The 27,612-nt window shown below is 43.8% G+C and overlaps 1 protein-coding gene and 1 long non-coding RNA gene across 2 annotated transcripts; one reads left to right on the top strand and one right to left on the bottom strand.

Moving 5' to 3' along the window:
• Positions 1–8,246: 8,246 nt before the first annotated feature.
• LOC123104782 (protein PEROXIN-4) lies at positions 8,247–13,035 on the bottom strand. Its single transcript, XM_044526669.1, has 6 exons — positions 12,801–13,035; positions 12,494–12,548; positions 9,898–10,017; positions 9,684–9,812; positions 9,219–9,348; positions 8,247–8,627 (listed from the first exon to the last, which is right to left on the bottom strand). The coding sequence occupies exons 2-6, from the start codon at positions 12,497–12,499 to the stop codon at positions 8,539–8,541; spliced, it is 474 nt and encodes a 157-aa protein (XP_044382604.1). The 5' UTR covers positions 12,500–12,548; positions 12,801–13,035; the 3' UTR covers positions 8,247–8,538.
• Positions 13,036–14,468: 1,433 nt separating this feature from the next.
• Positions 14,469–16,769, top strand: LOC123107690 (uncharacterized). Its single transcript, XR_006451724.1, has 2 exons — positions 14,469–15,692; positions 15,770–16,769. It is a non-coding gene; the product is annotated as an uncharacterized lncRNA (long non-coding RNA).
• Positions 16,770–27,612: the final 10,843 nt, after the last annotated feature.

Genomic DNA, 27,612 nt, shown 5'->3' with positions numbered 1-27,612 from the left:
TCGGAGACTAATATGATGAATTGTATTCGGAGACTAATCTTCTATTGTATTCGATGAATCTGCTGTTGCTGTGTGCTACTGTCTATATTCTGTCAAATAATATATTGTGTAACCTGTGCAAAAATCAGAAAAGTAAAAAAAACCTAATATTCATACTAATGGTGCATCACCCAACAGTGCGCCATTAGTATGCCAAAGCACATGGTTAAATATGGCCCCCTGGGAGGCATACTAATGGCGCATGGTGTTCTATACTAATGGCGCACTGCATGGTGCGCCATTAGTATACCAGATACTAATGGCGCACCGATGGTGCGCCATTAGTAAGAAATACTAGTGGCATGATACTAATGGCGCACCAGTAGTGAGCCATTAGTAGGCAAAACTGGTGCGCCATTAGTAGCCCTTTTCCTAGTAGTGGCTGGTCCAACAGATATTCTATAACAGGAATTGGATATTTGTTTTTGATGGTAATTGCATTTAATTTCCTATAATTAGTACAGAGCCTCCATGTTCCATCCTTTTTTTAACTAACAGCACATGAGAGGAGAAAGGACTAGTGCTGGGCCTGATAATTCCATTCTTGAGAAGTTCTAAGATGATTTTCTCAAGAATTTCTTTTTGGTGCTGAGGAATTCTATAGGGCCTTTGGTTGACTACTTTTGCTCCCTCTACCAAGGGAATTCTATGGTCACAAGGCCTACTTGGTGGAAGTTCAGTAGGTTCTTGAAAGAGCTTCTCATATTGATCTAGCAGTGGTTTAAAAGCAGCAGGTACTTCTTGAGCATCTGCTATCATTTGAGGACCAGAACTAGTGAACAAGAAAAATCCACACACAGCTTGTTCCACTAATTTTTCAGTGTTGTCAGTCACTTCAGTAACAGTAGAGAGAGGTACAGTTTCATCCACAAAAGTGATAAACTGTCCTTTAGGAGCAGATATTTCCATTTCCATCTTAATAAAATCCATTTGGATGGGGCTATATTTCCTCAACCAATCCACTCCTAAGATGATGTCATACCCCTTTAACTTCAGCACTCTGAAACTATCAATAAATGCATGGCCCTGTATTTCATAGTGACAGTTCTTTGCTTGAAATTCACTCCAAAGGATGCCTCCACTAGCAACCACTACTTTAGTTTTTGGTGTAGAACTAGGAACAACATCCAACTTGGTAGCCATTTGTGGAGAGATAAAAGTAGTAGTAGTACTACCACTATCCACCAGTGCAGTTGCCATAGTATTACCCAGCTTAACTGTCAGTATGAAAGTATTTTTAGTTGCTCCAATGCCCATAGCAGCATGCATGGACACTTTCAATACAGTTTCATTAGTTATCTGCTCTGTATTGTCCAGTTCCTGATCATCATACTCTGCTACAAAAATAGGTTCAGGGGTTCCATCCTCCTGAGCTTGTAGAGCTTGAATTTGTGCTTTCTGGTTCATTTTACACACCTGTCTGTGACCAGGCACCCAAGGCTCTCTACATTTATAACACACCTGGTTCTGTTTGGCTTGCTGAATAACCACATTCCTGTTTGGTGCTGCATTAGGAAGCAGTTGTTTGGGTGGTTCAAACATGACTTGTCTTCTTGGTTGAGGCACATACTGCTTATTTTGGACTGATTTAGAGGGAGGCTGAGATTTCTCCATTCTTCTGGCATACCACACAGCAGTTTGCAAATCCTTTGGTTTAAAACACTCCACTGAGCTTCTGATATAAGGGTTGAGGCCCGAAACAAAACTGGAGACATAATAATCATCAGGAATAGCAGGGTTTTCTCTTCTCATTCCATTCACTAGTTGCTCAAATTGTTCCACATAAGCAGCCACTGTTGTTGCTTGATGTGCAGCATGAAAGTTACTGGCCACATCACAAGCTGACTCCACAGAAAACCTATCAGATAGGTAAGAACAAAACTTATGCCATGGTACATTAGAGGGTGCATAGCCAGTACCCCTCCACCACTGAATAACAGGGCCTTTAAGATAATAAATGGCCATCTCTGTCCTATGCTCAATTGGAGTTCTTGCAGTAGCAAAATATTGCTCCAAGTTCTGAATCCAAGATTCAGGGTCTTGTCCGTCAAACTCAGAGATGTTCAACTTAGCAGGCTTGACCGTAAGAACATTCCTTCTTCTGTAATAATTTTCAGCCCCATCTTCTTCTTGCATTTCCTCCAGCTGAACTACATCTCTCTGTATTTTCTGAAGGTGTTCTTTTTCCTTGCTTTGCCCATAGTGTGGGTGTTTGTAAGGAACTTTAGGAGTGCCATCCATGTTCAGTTCTTTACCTGTCTGATCACGGAGAACAGCTGTACCAATTGGCAAAGGAGCTCCTTTTTCAGGCATTGCTACAGAAGGAGGAGTAGGTGCTTGTAGTTGTTTTGGCAGACCCGGAGCCACTTGCGGTGAGTTGATCTGGTTTTCCTTCATCTGCACACTACCTTGCCCTTCCACACCTTCTTCTTGGGCTGGTTCAGGCTCTAACATTAAGCGTCAGAAGTTGTCTTGGATCTTGTCGAAGTTCTTCTGCATCGTAGCAAAATTTCTGTTAACTGTCGCTTGAAACTGCTGGAACTCCTTGCGATCTTCCTCTCGGTCCCGCTGCAGTGTCTTGATGTCCAATTCGAGGGATTCGAGCTGCAGTTCCGCGGTTGAACCTGAATCAGCATGGCCCGTCATGATTTCGCCGTCTGCGATCACCACCATAGGGGTTGGGAGGGTGGGATGGCTTGTCACCGCCGCCGACGCTGCCGCTTGCGCCCGCCTCCGATGGTGCACGGTCAGATCACAGGAGCTGGAATTTTACCACCAGAGAATTACTCTCGGGCAACCAGGCTGTCTCTCTGACTACACCCGAACGCTGCCACTCCGGCCACCACCAACTGCCTCCGCCACCAGATCAGAGCTCAAAGAGGGATTTTACAGCCGGAGCCAACCTCTACAGTGCTCCAATCAACACCGCCGCCGAGGAAGGACTGGCCTCTGATACCAATTGTCAGGACCAGAGTCAACACGAACTAGCAAGATTCAGACAAGAACTGGGTGAATTTAGCTAGGGTTTTCATTGCAGGAAGAAGGGGAAAGTAGTTAGCACGCCATCGGCGGCTAGGGTTTACACCCAATAATTCTATTACATGCCTCGAGTTGAAGGGAGAGCTGGCTTTTATAGCCATTACAGCAGCTAGAAAGCAGAAAATCAGAAAAAGCAGAGCACATGGCTTGTTGGGCGATGAACAGCTTCTCCTGCGCCTTCACAGCCGTTGGATGGTCGATCAATGGAGGAGAGCGACCCACTTAAGTGAACCGTTAACTTTTCCTGGTGACCCTAGGATGCGAGATGGACGGCTATAATCGTAACTGGCACGCGAGAACAGGGAATCTTCGGTCTTGGGCCTGACAATACCATTTACACCACATCATCAGTTGACTGCGGTTGTTCAGCCTCAGCTAGAGGCAAAGGGATACGACACCCTGGCAATTATGATCACCGTCGCACAACCGAGGCTACTCTGATGATGATGTTTTCATCTGTTCATGGAGGCTATTGACGCTGACCGCGGCGAGATGCTGAAATTCGCCATGGTTCTGGGCAGCGGCACAACCAGTGTGGTCGCATCAAGATCACCATACCAGTGTTCTCGGGGTGCTCCAAATCTGGATAAGTATATGGAGTGGAAGATCCATGTGTACCATTTTGTTTTGTATGTCATATTTTTCAGGATTTCTATGAGCATGGTAGTGATATGTGCGGCATCAATACTGCCAATATTGTGTTGCTCCCAAAGAAAGAGAACCCAATGGATATTAAGGATTTTAGACCCATTGCTTTGGTCCACAGTATACCCAAGCTTGCAACAGGTTCTAACAGTCTGGCTACAACATTTCATTCTGAGCCTCATACATCCTCTACAATCTGGTTTTCTGCCTAGAAGATGCATAGCTGAAAATTTTGCACTGGCAGCCGAACTGGTACAGCAGGCAAAAAAGATGAAAAAGCCAATGCTAGTGCTCAAGCTAGATTTCCAGAAAGCGTTTGACAGTGTCAGCTGGGATACTCTGAAGCTCATCCTTGCAGCCAGAGGTTTTGGAAGCAGATAGGTCAGATGGATACATGATATCCTATCAACTAGCTCATCCAGGATTATAATCAATGGATCTCTTGGGGAGAGGATATTATCAAGAAGTGGTTTAAGGCAGGGGGATGCCCTATCTCTTACCTCTTCATCCTAGTCGCCGATGTTTTGCAACAGCTTTGCAAAAGGGAACACCAAGCGGGGAACCTTAAGCACCCACTTGGAGGAGATGGACCATTCCCGATCCTGCAGTATGCGGATGACACGTTGATCTTAATGCAAGGGGACATCCAGCAAGCATGGGTTATCAAACGGATTCTACAGGCTTTCAGTGATTTCACGGGACTAAAGATCAACTACCACAAGAGCATCCTTATGCCAGTATGCCTTGACCAACAAACCTGCCAGAGTATTGCAGATGTTCTACAGTGTCAAGTGACAGCTTTCCCATGCACATACCTTGGATTATCCCTTTCTATCAACAAGATCACGCATGGCCTGTTGATGCCTGTGATTCACAAAGTGGACAAGCGTCTGGCTGGCTGGCTGGCTGGCTACTTTTCTATCTTGGGGGGGGGGGGCTGACCTTGATTAACGCGGTCTTGGCAGCGATCCCCAGCTACTTCATGAGTTGTTTTTATGGCCACAACAATCTCTAGACAAGGTTGAACAAATCCTGAGGGGCTTCTTATGGCAAGGAAAGAACCAGGTCAAGGGAGGACAATGCCTTGTCGCTTGGGAAGTGGTCATGTTGCCAAAAGAGAATGGAGGGTTGAGGGTAAGAGATATTGCAACACACAACAGGGCCCTCGTTTGCAAGTTCATGGCAAAGATATTGCAGCAGCGGGAAGCTCCATGTTACAATTGGTTTGCACGCACTTACTGTCAGAGGGAAATCTCCTAGTCTCCACAAAGTCGGGACACCGCTATCTGGAGAGGCTTCAGGCCCAACTTACGAGTAGTTATGGAGGTTACCAAATGCAAGATTGGGGATGGACAGGGTACTGCATTCTGGCACGACCACTGTCTCGATTGTGGTCGGCTCATGACATGCTTCTCGACTCTTTTCTCCTTCTCCACGTCCAAGTTCTGCACAGTTGCCTCACGGTTCAGACATGGGCAATGGAGCTTTCAACTACATCCAAACCTCTCTTCCATAGCAACACAGGAGCTAGAGGGCATGTCCGCAATCTTGAGTAATGTTCAGCTACAGGAAGGTATGCCAGACACCAGAGTGCCTCTTTTGGAAAACAAATGTGCTACTACTGACTACTTCTACAAGCTGCTCACTTTTAGAAGAAAGCTTTGTACGTCAGCTAAATATATCTGGAACAGGATCATACCGCACAAGCACCGTGTTTTCTTGTGGATTGCCCTCCGGGACAGACACAACACTCGACACAATATGCTAAAAAAAGCATTGGGACAGACTTGTACCACATAACGGGTGTGATCTATGCCCAGCCGCAGAGACAATGAACCACATTTTGCTAAGATGCAAGCTAGCACAAGCCCTATGGTCCAAGCTAGAGATACAGGAACTTGCCTCATCCTCTATGGCAGCAGGTGATCTCTTAGGTTCACAGCAGTCGCGGGCTCGATACGGCACTAAGTGGCATGTTCTATTCACAGCATGCACAGTTATCCTTTGGAATGCCAGGAATGCCCAGGTGTTTGATAGGTCCTTTTGAAACGAGACAATTATACAACAAGGTTGCCGACCTCATCAGGCTATGGAGCCTGCGCGCTAAACCACATGACACGACCTCATCAAGCTATGGAGCCTGCGCGCTAAACCACATGACAGACATAACCTTTTATTGTGTGGCAAATGTTTTCGCTCCTAATTAGCCTTTTGAGAATTGCCTCTTCTTTTCCCACCCTGTGCTTTGTATCCTAATTCAGGTCTGATGATGGCCTGCTGCACACAGTGTGCAGCGTTAACATCACCTTCATGTAAATGCCTTTGGTCATCCAGGCACTTTTGCCCATTCTGAATGCATAAGGTAGAAAATGCTCTACCTTTTTATTCAAAAAAAAATATCACTCCGATATTTTTACATTCTTAGCCGATAATCATCCAAACCATATTGAGGAAGTCAATGTGGTATACCAAACAAAATATATTTACAGTAGCAATATTTGACTGGCCTCTAGTCCAATTTGCCTGGGCCTCTGGACTCTGGTCCAAAACGACATAAGCGGTCGATAAGACTATCAGTGGACAGTGGGAGAGGAAGCACAAGAGTATACTTAACTGCATAGGGGTTTAAAGGATCATTTATGGAGTAGGATCCAAGGATGGATTGAAAAATCACTCTCCACTGCTGGGAAAGAGGTTTTGGTTAAAGCGGTTGCACAAGCGGTGCCAGTCTACTCCATGTCATGTTTCAAACTGCCTAGGGGTTTGTGTGAAAAACTGAATATACTCATAAGGAAGTTTTGGTGGGGAAGCAAGGAAGGAAAACGCAAACCACATTGGGTATCTTGGAAGGATATGACACAACCAAGAAGCATGGGAGGTTTGGGTTTTAAGGATTTTGAGCTTTTCAATCTTGCTATGCTAGCTAGGCAAGCATGGCGCTTACTTCAAAACCCGGAATCCTTGAGTGCTCGTATTTTGAAAGCTGTATACTACCCTGACTCGACAATTCTTGAAGCTACCTTGGGATCCCACCCGAGCCAAATATGGAGATCTTTAATAGAAGGCCGAGACACACTAAAGCAGGGAATCATTAAGAGAATAGGCAATGGAGAAAGTACTAGAGTATGGACTGATAATTGGCTCCCACGAAGTGAGATGCTTCGCCCTTATGGCTGCTTGACAGCGAACCCCCCACAGTTTGTCTCTGAAATCATTGAAGCAACGACAGCCACATGGGATATTCAGAGGGTCCGGCAAGTTTTCTTGCCTTTTGATGCCAGAGTAATAACCAGCATACCCCTTTGCACCCGAAACATATCAGATTTCTGGGCTTGGCATTTTGAGAAAAATGGTCTTTTTAGCGTGAGATCGGTATACAATATGCTTGTGGCGACGAGGCAGCGCCGGGAAGCCTGGCTGGAAGGTCAAGCAGGCTCGTCAGGCGCTAGAGGGGAAGAGAAAGAATGGAAAACACTTTGGAAAACCCAAGTTCCCGGGAAAATTCGCATGTTCCTATGGCGGCTCTCAAAACAATCCCTGCCGACGGAAGATGTTCGGTCTCATCGACATATGTCTAACTCCTCGACATGTGGATTATGTGGTTCTCCGGATTCATGGCGCCACTCCCTACTTGAGTGCACTACATCCAGGTGTGTTTGGGCTTTAGTAGAGAATGAGATTGGGCAGTCACTTGTGGCAAATTTGGAACCCAACGCAAAACACTGCTTGTTTGCACAGATGGAGACGCTATCACATGTCCTGTTTGTCAAACTGGCAGTCATGTTATGGGCAATCTGGACGACCAGAAGAAAATCCATCCATGAAGGAATCTTCCAGAGCCCACAATCGTTGTACTCTTTCACAACGAGGTTCATTGGTGAGCTTGAACAATTAAAGGAAAGAAAACCGGAAGGGGCGCCAAGGATTCATATGAAAAGAATCAGGAGCACCCGACCACGAGCCCCACCCGCAAACTATGCTAAGGTCCATGTTGATGCAGCTGTGAGGATAGGCAGGGGTGGTCTGCCGTGACTCAAGGGGAAACTATCTAGGCAGCTGCGCACTGGTGGTGCAAGGCGTAGATGACCCGACGACGCTGGAAGCTTTGGCTTGCCTGGAGGCACTCTGCATTGCGGATGACCTCCTTTTGCAGCGTTTTGTCATATCTTCAGATGCTAAAGGGGTAGTCGAGGACATCAACCAAGGTTCGCAGGGAAAGCATGGCGCCATCATCAATGAGATCAAACTTCGTTCTATCAATTTTACTTGTAGTTTTATTCATGAAGGTCGTGAATGTAATAGGGAAGCTCATAAGTTAGCTAGACACGCTTTAAATTTAGCCACGGGGCGTCATGTGTGGTTTGGCCAACCACATGATGTAAACAAAATCCCACTCATTGTGGACTTTGATCAATAAAGACTAGGCCTTATCCCTCAAAAAAAAAACTTAACTGCAAGGACCAATGCATATATGTAGGGGCATCGAGGCTTCAGCAACTCAAAGTGTACAGGAGGACAGCAGGTAATCAACCAGAGGATAGCGCACTGGAGGAACCATATACATGTTACCAATTCCCTATGAGGATTATTTTATTACACATCATCATGAATCAAGCGTTTACGCTTAAATCCTTTTTAGCCCAACAGAATCAACATTACACCCACAACGACAAGTCGGGTAAGAAAATCAGACCACACAAGTTCATACGGGGATAGCAACGAGTTACACCTGACAACTTACGGAGTTGATACATGCATGAATCAATCAGCCAGCGCCAGCGCTACTGCTCTGGTGTACCTTTGCAAACCTGCAAATTACTCTTTCTTTGGCATGGCAGCTAGCCTGGTGTACATCCGCGCCATGGACTGGTAGCCTCTGATGTCACCGGAGCGAAGAAGATTGCCTGTGATTGCATTACACAAATGGGAAGTCAGGAAACAGCATTATGACCCAACTATACCGATATTATGGCCTGCTACTTTAAGCAGTATGACGGCTGAACAAAAACTGATTTTGGGAAATCTACACGCTTTATGTCAGGAGTTGTGCAAGCAGAGAGACTTATCACTTCCATTTTGTATAAGTTCAGATCCATGATGGAGGCCAGCGATTCCTCATGTCATGGATGCCATGTTAAATGCAGCCGTGATCGATTTGATAATCTCTCACCATTTATCCATGGATACTTGATACCCTTACCTTATAATATTCAGGGGTTTCATTAGGGTAACAGCCCACTGGTTCGTAAATCACAAATCTTGTGTAACATACCAAGTATTAAAAGCTGGCAATACTTTGAAACCTAGTATCTACCACCTCACTATAGAGGCAATTCAAAGAACCACGTCACAAAGGAGCTGAATCCATAAAGGCGACGACGTTTTCATGCGACATAGCTTGACGTACAGTGAGAACATAAACACCAATCAGTTCACCAGTAGGAAATAGCGAGTAATGTGATTAAAACGAATTCATGAGTAGGGTATGAAGCTACCTGAGTCACAGTTAAGTGGGCTGTCTGCTTCTGGATGGGCCATCAACGCAATAATGGCTCTGCAAACAGATTGTAGGGTCCATGCAGGGCTCCATGCATTTTTCAATATATCCAGGCATATTTCACCAGTCTAGAGACATAAACAATAGAAGAGAAATTGAGGAAACAGAAATTTCCCTTTAGTTTTGGATTTAGCAACAGGTACTGCTTGCTGTGTTCACATAAATGGGCCCATGGTGTATTTATGTGTTGCAGGGAATTTCAACAGTACAAACCAAACAAATAATAGTATCAAATGGGTCTATATTTATAAAACATTGATTCAGGTTATTGCAGGAAAAATTCAATAACAGGAACCAAGAAGATCAGGATTCTACCTTCTTTCAACAAGGTCAAAAAAACACAAATTCATACATATACCCCAAAATAAGCATGTATTTCAAAGAAGGCAGTATAGAAAGTAACCTTGAAGTGAACATTTGGGTGGAAAATTTTGGTGATGAAGCGGACTTGCGGAGGCAGTAGAGGATACTGCTCGGGAATTGAGAATACAAGTTGAAATACGCCACCTTCAAAAGGTGTCTCCGATGGGCCCTAACGACATAAACAGTAAGAAAAGGCATCAGTAACAAAGCTGATACTGCTCGTTCCTGCATCACCTTGAGATAGAAGCAAATACCTTGATTACAGCAGTCCATTTGAATATATTTGAATCATCACAGATTAATTGGATATCTGGGTCGGCTGACTTTTCTCGCTGCACCTCCTTGTACTCCTTGAAGAGCCTAGCTCTAGATGCCTATAGACCGAAGACATTGTCAGAATGTTTTAAGAACCAAGGTTATCATTGCCTGAGAGCAACAGGAAACAAATAACATCACTAAACTGGGACGCAGTAGTTCTGATTGTGGCTGTTGAGATCGATACTAATTTGTTCCAAAAAGCTGCTGAATAAGACTACCTAAGCTGTATTCAGACATTAGGCAATACCATCCAGCTAGGGCTAACAGGTGTAATCAAGTAGCCTCAGTAAGCGACTGGTGATCACCACCACCTGAACCTGGGAATAATTTTGTTAACCTTCTGCCTCATGTTATTATGCGGAAACTTTGGATTTCAGTTGAATTGTTGATCGAATCCGAGCTCCTATCAATGTTACATAATAGTGCCTCACTCAAACTTACTTTTGCTTATGAATATACAAGGTTGGTTAAATCTGGTAACAATTGGTTGGTCAGGTGTGGACCCGTGCAGTATTTCTATTTCTGCACCATTACTACCTAGGGTGAGTTCAATCTCTTCTTCATAGACTTGCTTTATGGAACTCCATTTGTGACTATCCTGTTCTGGCATATCACCGAGCATAGTTTACTTCTTGGCTGATCACCAAGCATAGTTTAACTCTTTCTTGAGAGAATTCCTTATTTAACACTGTCTTAAAACTTTTTGCCCTATTTAACACTGCAAAAAAATTTCTTCCCTATCTAACAATGCGTCTAAATTTTATGCCCTTTATGACACTTTTGTCCATTTTAAGCCTTAAGTGTGTTAAATGACACCTGAAAAGACGTTTTTGCCCCTCATGTGATATGTGATACAACGAGTGGGGCAGCTCGCTACCGAATCTAAATAGAAAGGCTGTCGAGTAGGCGGAGGCATGCGGAGCGCGGCGCCATTGCACTTGCACCCTGCATGCGCGCGTGTTGACCGAGTCCACGAGCTGGTCCTTGTGTATGGAGTGGAATCCGGTTGAGTCCATTTTGGTCAGGGGTATCTTGCTGTCTGGCAAAGACGTGCGCGACGCCTTGCCCAGGTTGCCTCTTGCCAGGACGTGCGGCCGAGGAGCTCGACCACAGGGACGGGGCATGTACTGTAGTCGACAGCTCATCGACGTATTCCAGATGACCAGTTCATATTATACAAGGGGCAAAACTGTCTTTTTACATGCAATTTAATAATGTTAGATGAAAAAATAGACAAAAGTGTCATGAAAGGCATAAAATATAGACCCCGTGTTAAATAGGGAAGAAAAAGTTTTCTAGTGTCAAATAAGGAAACACATTTTAAAGTAGTGTCAAATAAGGAATTTTCTCTTCTTTCTTCATGCGTGCACAGACGCTTGGGACATTGTTATTGCTATGATAATGAAATCCAGCCGGGGTGTCCTTTGGAGAAAAATAAACGATCGAGTGACAAGAAGTGTTACCTTGGTTTTAACTACGGACAAGTTTCACTAATTATGGCATGTTACAATTATAATAGGTTGTCGATTAGGCATGCCCCGATAATTTAGTTGTTAATTTTATTATGAATATCAAAACATGATCTCCAGCAGCACAACTACAAGTCCAGTCTGCAGAATGACACACTTGTTCTGAAAAATAACAGTTACTGAACAGATCGATAATTAAGCTACTAGTATCGCAAGACAACTGCATTTTATTCATAGTAGTGTTCCCAGCAAAGAAACATAACTAAATAACATGGGGTCATCGAAAGAGCTGCTATATGGAGTTAACTTTTGTTACTTGTTACTTTTCCTATATCGATAACATGCTACCAAAGATGCTTTGCTTCGTCCTACTGTTTTGTATCCCCTATTCTTTGATAATATGCTTTTCTGAACATATTCTGATGATAACACCTTTGGACGCCAACGCATGGCCGCAGAACATAGCTTGTAGAAGCTCATGTAGGTTGCAGAGTGTTGCTTTATCTCTTTCTTGCAAACCATAACTTTGTTTACTAGTTAATTTTCTAGCTGCTTTATCCGTAGGCTGTAGTGTTGCTAACATTTTCTTTTGTTTTGCCAAATCTTTTGCAGCCTGTCACTTATCTTTCCTCTCATGCCTGCCATTTGATCTTATAGGAACTGAGGCTGCGCCAAGGAACAAGGGATCTGCTGGTGGCATGAACTCGTGGTGGTCTACGCGTGTTGCTTTTGATGTAGAATCCTGTCGAGAGGCAGGGGCTGCCTAGTTATTTCTATGTCAAGAGGCAAACGCTGCCTAGAAAACTGTCGAGCCTCAAGAGGCCGGCGCTGCCTAGTTAAAAAGGACTGTAAAACTATCATATGGTAGAAATGTTATTGACTAGTATAAAAGTTTGCATGAATTGGGAATTTGACAAGAATTTTGGTTGGTCTGGGTTGCCCTATCGTGAACCTCCCACTAGCTCTTGGGTCATACACTAGACTGAACTGACAAGGTTGGACATCGTGGAACGCCCTAGGCCTAACTAAATCACTGATGCTAGTCAAGAGATGAGTGGCTGACCTGCATCTCCCCTCCTCGCTGGACGACGGCCGCGGGGCTGAATCGACGAGCGTATCTGCCAGAAAACAGAGGGCAGATCAGAAAATCTCGACTGGGTCACGATACCGGTGCTTATAAACAGAAAAAGAAAATGTCTCGGTGACATGAACAGAGACTCCGCAGGAACAGGAATATTCTTATCTCATCTTGGACGCCTTGCTACCTAGGGATCTAGATGGTGGGGTGCCGTGCGCGCGCAGAAATCGTGGAGGTCGGTGGGTGCTTAGCTAATCGCTGGACGGTAACAATCGAACAAGCTCGTACGTACCTCCAAGCGGCCTGAGATCGCGGACGAGGCGGCGACGGACGGGGCGCGACCTACGTCGCGGCGGGGAGGGGGCGTGAGAGGCGGCGGCGGCGGCAGGGGAGGGGGAGGGGGAGAGGGGTGGGATCGGGGCGTCGGCGGTAGCTGTCCGGTGGTGAAGGGGGGATTCAGTCAGAGCCGCGACGAGCTGGGGCCTGGGGCTGGCTTGGGTTGGGTTGGGTTGGGTTGGTAGGAGGAAGAGGAGGAGGAGCCGGTCTGGACGGAAACAAGCAATATTCAGTTCAGTTCAGACTCGATCAGCCGTCTCTCCTGCACCGCACCGCAGCCGGGCTGCACAACTTTCTGCACCCGAAATTGCTTCATGCACGATTCTCCTGGCCGACGCATGCACGACACAGAAATTCAACGGCTGGTACCTGATGTATGCACCCATGTGTGGCCGGATTTTAAACATCGTCTATGAGTCGTCCATTTTTGTCGTGTGTATAGCATTAACTCTTCTGCACCCGCTTCTCGGTAAATAAATCTTCATCAAATCTGCCTGAAATTCGAGAGTAGATCCAACCTTTGGTGATCTAAACACTTATATTTCTTTAGGAAGTAACTTACACAATTACATCTATCAGACAGCGCTACATTGTACTACCTTCATCTTGATTTATTAAGGGTTGTTTGGTTTGGGACTACCTCCATCTTGATTTATTAAGGGTTGTTTGGTTTGCTACTAAGTTTGCCTAAGGTTGCCACACCTAAGGTTAGGCAAGTTTGACCAACTTGAATGGGTGTTTGGTTCAAGTCACACCTTAAGCAAAGGCACATTAGGATCCCACATCACATACACTTAAAAAGTGTGGCAAGATTCTCTTAGGCTTGCCAACTTGTGCCTCTCATTTTGAAGAACTAACCTTAGGCAAGTGTGGCAACATTGTATGACAAAGTGTGGCATGATTAGGCCTCGAACCAAATAACCCCTTAGTTTCTATCAAAGTGCTTACTAAACAAACACTGAGGCGAAAAAGTAGTAGCTCAGGTAGATTACGTCCTCTTATAGCATGTGCAGCGGGGCATCCCAAACTCCGGCGGGTCGTCCGTGAAGGAAATATGCCCTAGAGGCAATAATAAAGTTGTTATTTATATTTTTTTTATATCATGATAAATGTTTATTATTCATGCTAGAATTGTAGTAACCAAAAACTTAGTACATGTGTGAATACATAGACAAACAGAGTGTCCCTAGTATGCCTCTACTTGACTAGCTCGTTGAATCAAAGATGGTTAAGTTTTCTAGTCATAAACATGAGTTGTCATTTGATTAACAGGATCACATCATTAGGGAATGATGTGATTGACTTGACCCATTCGTTAGCTTAGCACGATGATCGTTTAGTTTGTTGCTATTTAGATACATTAAAACTGAACACTAAGCGAGCCCTCTCAGGCCATCAACGTTTTCGGCCGTTAGATTTCGCGTTTAATTAGTTTCTGGCCGTCAGATCTATGTCTAAGCAGTAGTTTACCGTGAAGTGGGCTGACTGTCCTAACAGGCCGCTATTCTGGAAACTTTTTTGAATGCCTGTGGTTGATTGGGCTTTGACGGTCTGCAAGCCCATTTACGTACAGGCCGCTAAGCCACTCGCTCGAGGGGCTCGATGCAGAGAAGAAAGATGTCCCCTCTCCCCGACCTCTCATCTCTCTCCCACGATGTGTGCACCGCCGCCAGGTCCGTTGCTCATCTGGTTAATCCCGACGGGCATATTTTCTTTCTGCTCTACCTCAGGAGACCTCCTCCCCTGAGCGCTCCCCTCCCTCAGGAGACCTCCTCCCCGACCTCTCGTTTTCTCTACCGACGGCCAAACTGGTGGTGTACCGCCGCCGTCCCGGCGCTGAAGCCGGCGAGATCCTGCGTCCCCATCATGACCCGGATTCCCTATGCCACCAGTACGCCGGACACCTCAAGGTACCCCTACCCCCCACCCCCGCCCGCGGCGTCCGCCGATCTCCGCACCCTAGGAGCTCCCTCACGCTATCAGCCTTCGGAGCCTTCAGATCTGATTTCACATTATGGTCGTCTCTAGCCGATGGATGCAAAGCTCCCGACCCCGCAGGTCGCATCTTGGTGAGGGCAGCTATTCCCGTAACTTTTTCTGACTAATCTGGTTAATTGGGCCAAACAGCCCATATAGCAAGGGAGCATTCCATGAGCGGTCCAAAAAGCATCGAACCGATCGATCTCGGGCGATTGGTGTGCTCGCTAACCCTAACCAAGGCGGATGCTGCGTCCGCTCAATTCAGGCGAAGTGGGCGACCGCCTCGTGCCACTCGCGAGGGAATCTAGCTTGAGGGGATCAAGCGGAAGCGCCAGATGCGGGTGAACCGAGGGCCGATCGATCCAGGTGTCGGGCGGTCATTAGAACCGAGGACTGAGTCTTCCTGATGTTCAACCCATAAGAATGACCGTGGTGTGTGATACAGCGTGTTCACGTGCTTGAAAGAAATAGTTTTCTCATTCTTTTAGCTGTTCTTTGTTTTGCTACTCCTAACCTAAGTGTGTGTGATATTAAGAGATTATGTATATATGAGTAATGGGTTGTTCTCCGGTGGCTGTCGCCCAATTAATTAGTTCATTCACATGGACTGCCATACCATTATCTTTATGTTTAGTATCCATGTATTAAGGATGTACGATTGCTTAGTTTATGTTTCTATATCATTGATGCCATGGTACTGTTTTTTACTGTATGCGGCAGTTTCCTTTCATGAAGGTGTGAAGCGGCCGTGACAAACCCCTCCTACCGTGATGGCGTTAGGTGAATGGCTTGATGATGCCAAGAAGATTAATATCGAGTGAAACTTTGCCCATAATCTATGCCAAGAAAAAATGTGCATGAAACTTAGGTGCGACTACTTTGCCCGATCTTCCATCTCCCACACTGGATAGTCTCTTGCTTCATCTCACAAGGGATGTCTTGCAGGTATTGACTTAAGTTTCCGGTTTTTTGAGTGACCGAGGATGAAATTTTTCACCATGCAAGTGACTATACATTGGCTTCTCTATGTTCTGCGCTCTTCTTCAATGGATAATATTGCAACTGATTAGCAGAATTGGGAGACTTTTAATACCATCGGTATTAATTCGTGATTGATTTTATTTTAGGTATGTTTTTTCCACTTCTGAACTCCATTTCAATCCTATACATTTTCTCTTGATTCTATCCGGTTAGGTCAATGAGGTTTACAAGGTACAAAGCTTCACGGGGACTCATCTTATTCTTCTTGGGATGCAAAAGGGTGAAGTTAGTTGATATTTCATAATTAATTAAAAACAGGCCAGGGGGATTAGAACATGTGTTCTATCTATAGGTACTATTTGGGAGATGATCAGTTATGGTAAGTTGTAAAATTTATATATTTGGGTGATGGTTCTATCATGCTTAGTTAAAACTTGCATGTCAACAAACCATCTGACGCTGCAACTGACACATGGGTATTGCAGATAATGCGTCATGGGTACTTTTCTTCTAATATTATGATACAGTAATTCCCTTTTGGTCCAACGATCTTCTGCGAGGATTCACTAACTCTGATTCTTTTTTGTGTTCTGTAGACAATGCCTGATCCGTATTATGATACTAGATCGGTTGTTGTGGCTGTACTGTACCACATATTTAGGCACTACTATAGTCGCTTAAGTGTGCTTTTAAAAGTAAATTGTATGGCTACCTATTATTAGAGATTTAGAAAACTATGGTCTCTTCAGCAGCTTTCTTCCAAAAAAGAAGGCCCTTCAGAAGCTACTGCATGTATATGGTCAGATTAATTATATACATATTTTTGTCCTTTAATTTCAAATGCTTAGGAATCATCTGCGGAAGTACTGTAGATTGTAACCCTGTAGGTGCTGAACTAAATGCCAATCCAAGCAAGAGTGTAAGGAAGATAATATATGTTTTGATCTGCCGAGAGGTCATGCAATGCTTCTCTATTTCCACTTCAGTGCAGATTTACCTCCAAAACATTGCACGGATTCCTGCACATAGTGACTGCTTTATTTTTGTAACTTCTTGCAGTTTAATTACATTTCATTTTTGTTCGCTATTAAGTAAGTTATTTGTCTTCTGGGTGGTACAAATAATTTCAGCTGATATGATGTACACATTTTCACATGGACTGTTCCAAGACACCAGAAAAATACATCAACTAGACATCAAAAACCAACTATGAACTATTTATATATACCTTTGATTTTCTGAAGCATATTAAAACAGCATATTAATCCAGCCCTCTCAGGCTATCAGCGATTTTAGCTGTCGGATTTGAAATTTTGGATGTCTCCAGCCATTGGATTCCTTATAATCCTAGACGAGCTTCTGTTCCTCGCTAGATAGAGCTAGACAGGCTGGGCCACTGCTCCGACGACAAAATCGCTGATCTGAAGTAAGATTATGCAGCAACGTATGATCAGTTAGCCTTAATATAAATTTCCATGACATTGACAAATTAGTCTTTCTTGGCTATAATATCTTTGTCTATTCAGATAAATATGCGATCTGGATGTTACTCATAGATCAATTTAATGTCATCTTAGGCCAACGCGCGAGTATCAAATAGAGACCGCCGGCTCAATAGTTTTTGGTTACTGCAGGTCCTAAAGCGCAATGAAGGACTTTTCTCTTTTATATATGATGAAAAGGAGTTGCTAAGAGATAAATCATATGTCCATACTCCAAGTACTTTCCTCGGTTTATCTTTCAAGGAAATCATTTGTTCAGATTGAACCTATGCACTTCGCCTTCATAATGTGTAACTCGAGTGTGTCATTACAGGTTGCAGACTTTTAGAGTATGTATCTTCAACGATTATTAAGTCTCGAATACACATACCCGACCCTTTCCTACAAGTGATTTGTAGTTTTCTGGTACCAGATCCATCTTATGACTGTCTTTACAGATATTTCCTGCAAGCGACTGTTTTAATTTTTTTTATTACAGTATGTATTACATTTTAGGAATGAAGTATAACAAGTTCATTTGTTCTTCTAAGCAATAGTTATTTAATTTGCATATCCATGCGACGATCATGTAACATGTCATTTTTTATGCTTAGGATGATATATATCAGTGAAGAAATTATATATATAGCTCAACAAGAAGATGAGAGCACTGGTTCTGTACGGCCAAATGAGGCTCCGACTGAAACAGTTCTTACTGAAAAAATCGATTGTTATTCTGCAAAAATTGATGTATTTCTTTGGCAACCTCTTACAAAGAATTTTAAGAACACTACGGCTTTATGAAGAATCATGAAGCAAATCGTTTTTTTAGTTCCACTCTTCGATTGGGGCGAAATCCTTTTTACAAGTTACTTCCTTGTTATGCCTCATATATTTACAAAAATCACAATCATTTGATTGAAAAAATAGACGGGCGCAGCAACGCGCGCCGGCATGGTCTAGTTGCTTTCTTCATGACTCATACATGTTCCTATGACTATGAGGTTATGCAACTCCCGATTACTAGAGGAACACTTTGTGTGCTACCAAACGTCACAACGCAACTGGGTGATTATAAAGATTCTCTACAGATGTCTCCAATGGTACTTGTTGAGTTAGCATAGATCAAGATTAGGATTTGTCACTCCGACTCTCAGAGAGTATCTCTGGGCCCACTCGGTAATGCACATCACTATAAGCCTTGCAAGCATTGTAACTAATGAGTTAGTTGCGAGATGTTGTATTACAGAACGAGTAAAGAGATTGTCGGTAACGAGATTGAACTAGGTATTGAGATACCGATGATCGAATCTCGGGCAAGTAACATACTGATGACAAAGGGAACAACGTATGTTGTTAAGCGATTTGACCGATAAAGATCTTCGTAGAATATGTGGGAGCCAATATGAGCATCCAGGTTCCGCTATTGGTTATTGACCGGAGACGTGTCTCGGTCATGTCTACATAGTTCTCGAAACCCATAGGGTCCGCACGCTTAAAGTTCGGTGGCAATTGGTATTATGAGTTTTTGTGTTTTGATGTACTGAAGGTAGTTTGGAGTCCCGGATATGATCACGGACATGACGAGGAGTCTCAAAATGGTCGAGACGTAAAGATTGATATATTGGAGGACTATATTCGGACACCGGAAATGTTCCGGGTGGTTTCAAAGAAAACCGGAGTGCCGGAGGGTTACCGGAACCCCCCCCCCCCCCGGGAGAAATAGTGGGCCTTATGGGCCTTAGTGGAGAGAGAGGGGCTGGCCTAGGGCAGGCCGCGCGCCCTTCCCCCTGTGGTCCGAATTGGACTAGGAGAGGGGGGCGGCGCCCCCCCTTTCCTTCTCTCTTTCCCCTTTCCTTTCCCCCTCCTAGTAGGAGTAGGAAAGAGGGGAGTCCTACTCCTACTAGGAGGAGGACTCCTCCTCCTGGCGCACCTACAGGGGCCAGCCAGCCTACCCCCTTGCTCCTTTATATACGGGGGTAGGAGGCACCTCTAGAGACACAAGTTGATCATTGATCCCTTAGCCGTGTGCGGTGCCCCCCTCCACCATAATCCACCTCGGTCGTATCATAGCAGTGCTTAGGCGAAGCCCTGCGTCGGTAGCAACATTATCACCATCATTACGCCGTCGTGCTGACGGAACTCTCCTGTGAAGCTCTGCTGGATCGGAGTTTGTGGGACGTCATCGAGCTGAACGTGTGCTGAACTCGGAGGTGTCATACGTTCGGTACTTGGATCGGTCGGATCATGAAGGCGTACGACTACATCAACCGCGTTCTCATAACGCTTCCGCTTACGGTCTACGAGGGTACGTGGACGATACTCTTCCCCTCTCGTTGCTATGCATCACCATGATCTTGCGTGTGCGTAGGAATTTTTTTGAAATTACTCGTTCCCCAACAATGCACGAGTAGAACACAAAGGAGTTGTGGGCATGGGTATATACATATTGATTGCCGTCACTAGTTGATTCTTGATTCAGCGGTACTGTTGGATGAAGCGGTCCAGACCGACATTACGCGTACGCTTACGCGAGACTGGTTCTATCGACGTGCTTCACACTCAGGTGGCTAGTGCGTGTCTGTTTCTCCAACTTTAGTTGAATCGGATTCAATGAACAAGGTTCTTTCTGAAGATCAAAAAGCAATCACTATACCGCCTTGTGTTTTTTTATGCGTAGGTAAGAACGGCTCTTGCTGAGCCCGTAGCAACCACGTAAAACTTGCAACAACAAAGTAGAGGACGTCTAACTTGTTTTTGCAGGGCATATTGTGATGTGATATGGTCAAGACGTGATGAGATATAAGTTGTTGTATGAGATGATCATGTTTTGTTGAAGTTATCGCAACTGGCAGAAGCCTTATGGTTGTCTCTTTATTGCATAAGATGCAAGTGCCATGTAATTGCTTTACTTTATCGCTATGCGATAGCAATAGTTGCAAAAGCAATAGCTGGTGAGACGACCATGTGATGACACATTGATAAAAGATCAAGATGATAGAGATCATGGTGTCATGTCGGTAACAATGAAGATCATGATAGTACTTTGAAGATGGAGATCAAAAGCACAAGATGATGATGGCCATATCGTGTCACATATTTGGATTGCATGTGATGTTTATCTTTTATACATCTTATTTTTGCTTAGTTCGGCGGTAGCATTATAAGATGATCTCTCACTAAATTTCAGCGTACAAGTGTTCTCCCTGAGTATGCACCGTTGCCAAAGTTCATCGTGCCGAGACACCACGTGATGATCGGGTGTGATAAACTCTACGTTCACATACAACGGGTGCAAACCAGTTTTGCATACGTGAAATACTCAGGTTAAACTTGACGAGCCTAGCATATACAGATATGGCCTCGGAACACTAGAGACCGAAAGGTCGAGCATGAATCATATAGAAGATATGATCAACATAGTGATGTTCACCATTGAAAACTACTCCATCTCACGTGATGATCGGACATGGTTTAGTTGATATGGATCACGTGATCACTTAGATGATTAGAGGGATGTCTATCTAAGTGGGAGTTCTTTAATAATTTGATTAAACTGAACTTTAATTTATCATGAACTTAGTCCTGATAGTATTTGCATAACTATGTTGTAGATCAGTAGCTCGCGATGTAGCTCCCCGTTTATTTTGATATGTTCCTAGAGAAAAACTTGAAGGAAATATGCCCTAGAGGCAATAATAAAGTTATTATTTATTTCCTTATAATCATGATAAATGTTTATTATTCATGCTAGAATTGTATTTACCGGAAACATAATACATGTGTGAATACATAGACAAACAGAGTGTCACTAGTATGCCTCTACTTGACTAGCTCGTTAATCAAAGATGGTTATGTTTCCTAACCATGAACAATGAGTTGTTATTTGATTAACGAGGTCACATCATTAGTAGAATGATCTGATTGACATGACCCATTCCATTAGCTTAGCACCCGATCGTTTAGTATGTTGCTATTGCTTTCTTCATGACTTATACATGTTCCTATGACTATGAGATTATGCAACTCCCGTTTATCGGAGGAACACTTTGGGTACTACCAAACGTCACAACGTAACTGGGTGATTATAAAGGAGTGCTACAGGTGTCTCCAATGGTCGATGTTGGGTTGGCGTATTTCGAGATTAGGATTTGTCACTCCGATTGTCGGAGAGGTATCTCTGGGCCCTCTCGGTAATACACATCACATAAGCCTTGCAAGCATTACAACTAATATGTTAGTTGTGAGATGATGTATTACGGAACGAGTAAAGAGACTTGCCGGTAACGAGATTGAACTAGGTATTGGATACCGACGATCGAATCTCGGGCAAGTAACATACCGATGACAAAGGGAACAACGTATGTTGTTATGCGGTCTGACCGATAAAGATCTTCGTAGAATATGTAGGAGCCAATATGGGCATCCAGGTCCCGCTATTGGTTATTGACCAGAGACGTGTCTCGGTCATGTCTACATTGTTCTCGAACCCGTAGGGTCTGCACGCTTAAGGTTACGATGACAGTTATATTATGAGTTTATGCATTTTGATGTACCGAAGGTTGTTCGGAGTCCCGGATGTGATCACGGACATGACGAGGAGTCTCGAAATGGTCGAGACATAAAGATTGATATATTGGAAGTCTATGTTTGGACATCGGAAGTGTTCCGGGTGAAATCGGGATTTTACCGGGTTACCGGGAGGTTACCGGAACCCCCCGGGAACCATATGGGCCTTCATGGGCCTTAGTGGAAAGGTGAAAGGGCTGCCCACCAGGGCTGCGCGCCTCCCCCCTTCCCCTAGTCCTATTAGGACTAGGAGAGGTGGCCGGCCACCCTTCTCCTCTTTCCCCCTTTGGGGATTCCTTGTTGGAATAGGATTGGAGGGGAGTCCTACTCCCGGTAGGAGTAGGACTCCTCCTGCGCCACCTCCTCCTGGCCGGCGCCTCCTCCCCCCCTTGGCTCCTTTATATACTGAGGCAGGGGCACCTCTAAACACACAAGTTGACACAAGTTGATCCACGTGATCGATTCCTTAGCCGTGTGCGGTGCCCCCTGCCACCATATTCCTCGATAATACTGTAGCGGAGTTTAGGCGAAGCCCTGCTGCTGTAGTTCATCAAGATCGTCACCACGCCGTTGTGCTGACGGAACTCTTCCCCGACACTTTGCTGGATCGGAGTCCGGGGATCGTCATCGGGCTGAACGTGTGCTCGAACTTGGAGGTGTCGTAGTTTCGGTGCTTGATCGGTTGGATCGTGAAGAAGTACGACTACTTCCTCTACATCGTGTCATCGCTTCCGCAGTAGGTCTGCGTTGGGTACGTAGACAACACTCTCCCCTCGTTGCTATGCATCACATGATCTTGCGTGTGCGTAGGAAATTTTTTGAAATTACTACGAAACCCAACAGTGGCATCCGAGCCTAGGTTATTGATGTTGATGTTATATGCACGAGTAGAACACAAGTAAGTTGTGGACGATACAAGTCATACTGCCTACCAGCATGTCATACTTTGGTTCGGCGGTATTGTTGGACGAGACGACCCGGACCAACCTTACGCGTACGCTTACGCGAGACCGGTTCCCTCGACGTGCTTTGCACAGAGATGGCTTGCGGGCGACTGCCTCTCCAACTTTAGTTGAACCAAGTATGGCTACGCCCGATCCTTGCGAAGGTTAAAACGGAGTCTATTTGACAAACTATCGTTGTGGTTTTGATGCGTAGGTGAGATTGGTTCTTACTTAAGCCCGTAGCAGCCACGTAAAACATGCAACAACAAAGTAGAGGACGTCTAACTTGTTTTTGCAGGGCATGTTGTGATGTGATATGGTCAAGGCATGATGCTGAATTTTATTGTATGAGATGATCATGTTTTGTAACCAAGTTATCGGCAACTGGCAGGAGCCATATGGTTGTCGCTTTATTGTATGCAATGCAATCGCGATGTAATGTTTTACTTTATTACTAAACGGTAGTGATAGTCGTGGAAGCATAAGATTGGCGAGACGACAACGATGCTACGATGGAGATCAAGGTGTCGCGCCGGTGACGATGGTGATCATGACAGTGCTTCGGAGATGGAGATCACAAGCACAAGATGATGATGGCCATATCATATCACTTATATTGATTGCATGTGATGTTTATCCTTTTATGCATCTTATCTTGCTTTGATTGACGGTAGCATTATAAGATGATCTCTCACTAAATTATCAAGAAGTGTTCTCCCTGAGTATGCACCGTTGCCAAAGTTCGTCGTGCCCAGACACCACGTGATGATCGGGTGTGATAAGCTCTACGTCCATCTACAACGGGTACAAGCCAGTTTTGCACACGCAGAATACTCAGGTTAAACTTGACGAGCCTAGCATATGCAGATATGGCCTCGGAACACGGAGACCGAAAGGTCGAGCGTGAATCATATAGTAGATATGATCAACATAATGATGTTCACCGATGAAACTACTCCATCTCACGTGATGATCGGACATGGTTTAGTTGATTTGGATCACGTGATCACTTAGAGGATTAGAGGGATGTCTATCTAAGTGGGAGTTCTTAAGTAATATGATTAAATTGAACTTAAATTTATCATGAACTTAGTCCTGGTAGTATTTTTCAAATCATGTTGTAGATCAATAGCTCGCGTTGTTGCTTCCCTGTGTTTATTTTGATATGTTCCTAGAGAAAATTGTGTTGAAAAATGTTAGTAGCAATGTTGCGGATTTGATCCGTGATCTGAGGTTAAATCCTCATTGCTGCACAGAAGAATTATGTCCTTAATGCACCGCTAGGTGACGGACCTATTGCAGGAGCAAATGCAGACGTTATGAACGTTTGGCTAGCTCAATATGATGACTACTTGATAGTTTAAGTGCACCATGCTTAACGGCTTAGAATCGGGACTTCAAAGACGTTTTGAATGTCATGGACCATATGAGATGTTCCAGGAGTTGAAGCTAATATTTCAAGCAAATACCCGAGATATGAAGTCTCCAACAAGTTCTATAGCTAAAAGATGGAGGAGAATCGCTCAACTAGTGAGCATGTGCTCAGATTGTCTGAGTACTACAATCGCTTGAATCAAGTGGGAGTTAATCTTCCAGATAAGATAGTGATTGACAGAATTCTCTAGTCACCATCACCAAGTTAGTAGAACTTCGTGATGAACTATGACATGCAAGGGATAACGGAAACGATTCCCAAGCTCTTCGTAATGCGGAAATTGACGAAGGTAGAAATCGAGAAAAACATCAAGTGTTGATGGTAGACAAGACCACTAGTTTCAAGAAAAGGGGCAGAAGGAAGAAGGGGAACTTCAAGAAGAACAGCAAGCAAGTTGCTGCTCAAGTGAAGAAGCCCAAGTCTGATCCTAAGCCTGAGACTAAGTGTTTCTACTGCAAAGGGACTGGTCACTGGAAGCGGATCTACCCCAAGTGATTGGCGGATAAGAAGGATGGCAAAGTGAACATAAGTATATTTGATATACATGTTATTGATGTGTACTTTACTAGTGTTTATCGCAAACCCTCAGTATTTGATACTAGTTTAGTTGCTAAGATTAGTAACTCGAAATGGGAGTTGCAGAATAAACAGAGACTAGTTAAGGGTGAAGTGACGATGTGTGTTGGAAGTGGTTCCAAGATTGATATGATCATCGTCACACACTCCCTATACTTTCGGGATTAGTGTTGAACCTAAATAAGTGTTATTTGGTGTTTGCGTTGAGCATGAATATGATTTGATCATGTTTATTGTAATACGATTATTCATTTAAGTAAGAGAATAAATTGTTGTTCTGTTTACATGAATAGAACCTTATATGGTTACACACCCAATGAAAATAGTTTGTTGGGTCTCGATCGTAGTGATACACATAATCATAATATTGAAACCAAAAGATGCAAAGTTAATAATGATAAGTGCAACTTGTTTGTAGCACTGCCGTTTAGGTCATATTGGTGTAAAGCGCATGAAGAAACTCCATACTGATGGAATTTTGGAATCACTTGATTATGAATCACTTGATGCTTGCGAACTGTGCCTTTTGGGCAAAATGACTAAAACTCCGTTCTCCGGAACAATGGAACGAGCTACTGACTTATTGGAAATAATACATACCGATGTATGCGATCCAATGAGTGCTGATGCTCGTGGCAAGCATCGTTGTTTTCTGACCTTCACAAGATGATTTGAGCAGATATGGGTATATCTACTTGATGAAACATAAGTCTGAAATAGTTGAAAGGTTCAAAGAATTTCAGAGTGAAGTGGAAAAATCATCGTAACAAGAAAATAAAGTTTCTGCGATCTGATCGCGGAGACAAATATTTGAGTTACGAGTTTGGTCTTCAATTAAAACGATGTGGAATAGTTTCACAGCTCACGCCACCTGGAACACCACATCGTTATGGTGTGTCCGAACGTCGTAACCGCACTTTATTTGATATGGTGCGATCTATGATATCTCTTTACCACTATCGTTTTGGGGTTATGCATTAGAGACAGCTGCATTCACGTTTTAAAATAGGGCACCATATAAATCCGTTGAGACGACACTGTATGAACTATGGTTTAGCAGTAAACCTAAGCTGTTGTTTCTTAAAGTTTGGGGCTGCAATGCTTATGTGAAAAAGTTTCATCCTGATAAGCTCGAACCCAAATCGGAGAAGTGCGTCTTCATAGAATACCCAAAGGAAATTGTTGGGTACACCTTCTATCACAGATCCGAAGGCAAGACATTCGTTGCTAAAATGGATCCTTTCCGGAGAAGGAGTTTCTCTCGAAAGAAGTGAGTGGGAGGAGAGTAGAACTTGATGAGGTAATTATACCTTCTCCCTTATTGGAAAGTAGTTCATCACAGAAATCAGTTCCAGTGATTCCTACACCAATAAGTGAGGAAGTTAATGATGATGATCATCAAATTTCAGATCAAGTTACTACCAAACCTCGTAGGTCTTCCAGAGTAAGATCCGCACCAGAGTGGTACGGTAATCATATTCTGGAAGTCATGTTACTAGACCATGATGAACCTACAAACTATGAGGAAGCAATGATGAGCCCAGATTCCACGAAATGGCTTGAGGCCATGAAATCTGAGATATGATCCATGTATGAGAACAAAGTGTAGACTTTGATTGACTTGCCCGATGATCGGTGAGTCATTAAGAATAAATGGATCTTCAAGAGGAAGACGGACGTTGATAGTAGTGTTACTATCTACAAAGCTAGACTTGTCGAAAAAGGTTTTTGACAAAGTTCAAGGTGTTGAATACGATGAGATTTTCTTACTCGTATCGATGCTTAAAAGTCTGTCCGAATCATGTTAGCAATTGCCGCATTTTATGATTATGAAATTTGGCAGATGGATGTCAAAACTGCATTCCTGAATGGATTTCTGGAAGAAGAGTTGTATATGATGCAACCGGAAGGTTTTGTCGATCCAAAGGGAGCTAACAAAATGTGCAAGCTCCAGCGATCCATTTATGGACTGGTGCAAGAATCTCGGAGTTGGAATATACGCTTTGATAAGTTGATCAAAGCATATAGTTTTTGTACAGACTTACGGTGAAGCCTGTATTTACAAGAAAGTGAGTGGGAGCACTACAACATTTCTGATAAGTATATGTGAATGACATATTGTTGATCGGAAATAATGTAGAATTATTCTGCAAAGCATGAAAGGATACTTGAATAAAAGTTTTTCAAAGAAAGACCTTGGTGAAGCTGCTTACACATTGAGCATCAAGATCTATATAGATAGATGAAGACGCTTGATAAGATTTTTCAATGAATACATACCTTGATAAATTTTTGAAATAGTTCAAAATGGAACAGTCAAAGAAGGAGTTCTTGCCTGTGTTGCAAGGTGTGAAGTTGAGTAAGACTCAAAGCCCGACCACGGCAGAAAATAGAATGAAAGTCATTCCCTATGCCTCAGTCATAGGTTCTATAAAGTATGCCATGCTGTATACCAGATCTATTGTATGCCATACCACTGAGTTTGGCAAGGGAGTACAATAGTGATCTAGGAGTAGATCACTGGAGAGCGGTCAAAATTGTCCTTAGTGGAATAAGGATATGTTTCTCGATTATGGAAAAAGGTTCGTCGTAAAGGGTTACGCCGATGCAAGTTTGACACTAATCTAGATGACTCTAAGTCTCGATCTAGATACATATTGAAAGTGGGAGCAATTAGCTAGAGTAGCTCCATGCAGAGCATTGTTGACATAGAAATTTGCAAAATACATGAGGATCTGAATGTGGCAGACCCGTTGACTAAGATTCTCTCACAAGCAAAACATGATCACACCTTAGTACTCC

Source organism: Triticum aestivum, chromosome 5A (assembly GCF_018294505.1).
Source record: "Triticum aestivum cultivar Chinese Spring chromosome 5A, IWGSC CS RefSeq v2.1, whole genome shotgun sequence".
Taxonomy (NCBI): Eukaryota; Viridiplantae; Streptophyta; class Magnoliopsida; order Poales; family Poaceae; genus Triticum; species Triticum aestivum.
The sequence above is the reverse complement of the archived record's forward strand: the minus strand, read 5'-3'. Positions and strand labels throughout refer to the sequence as shown.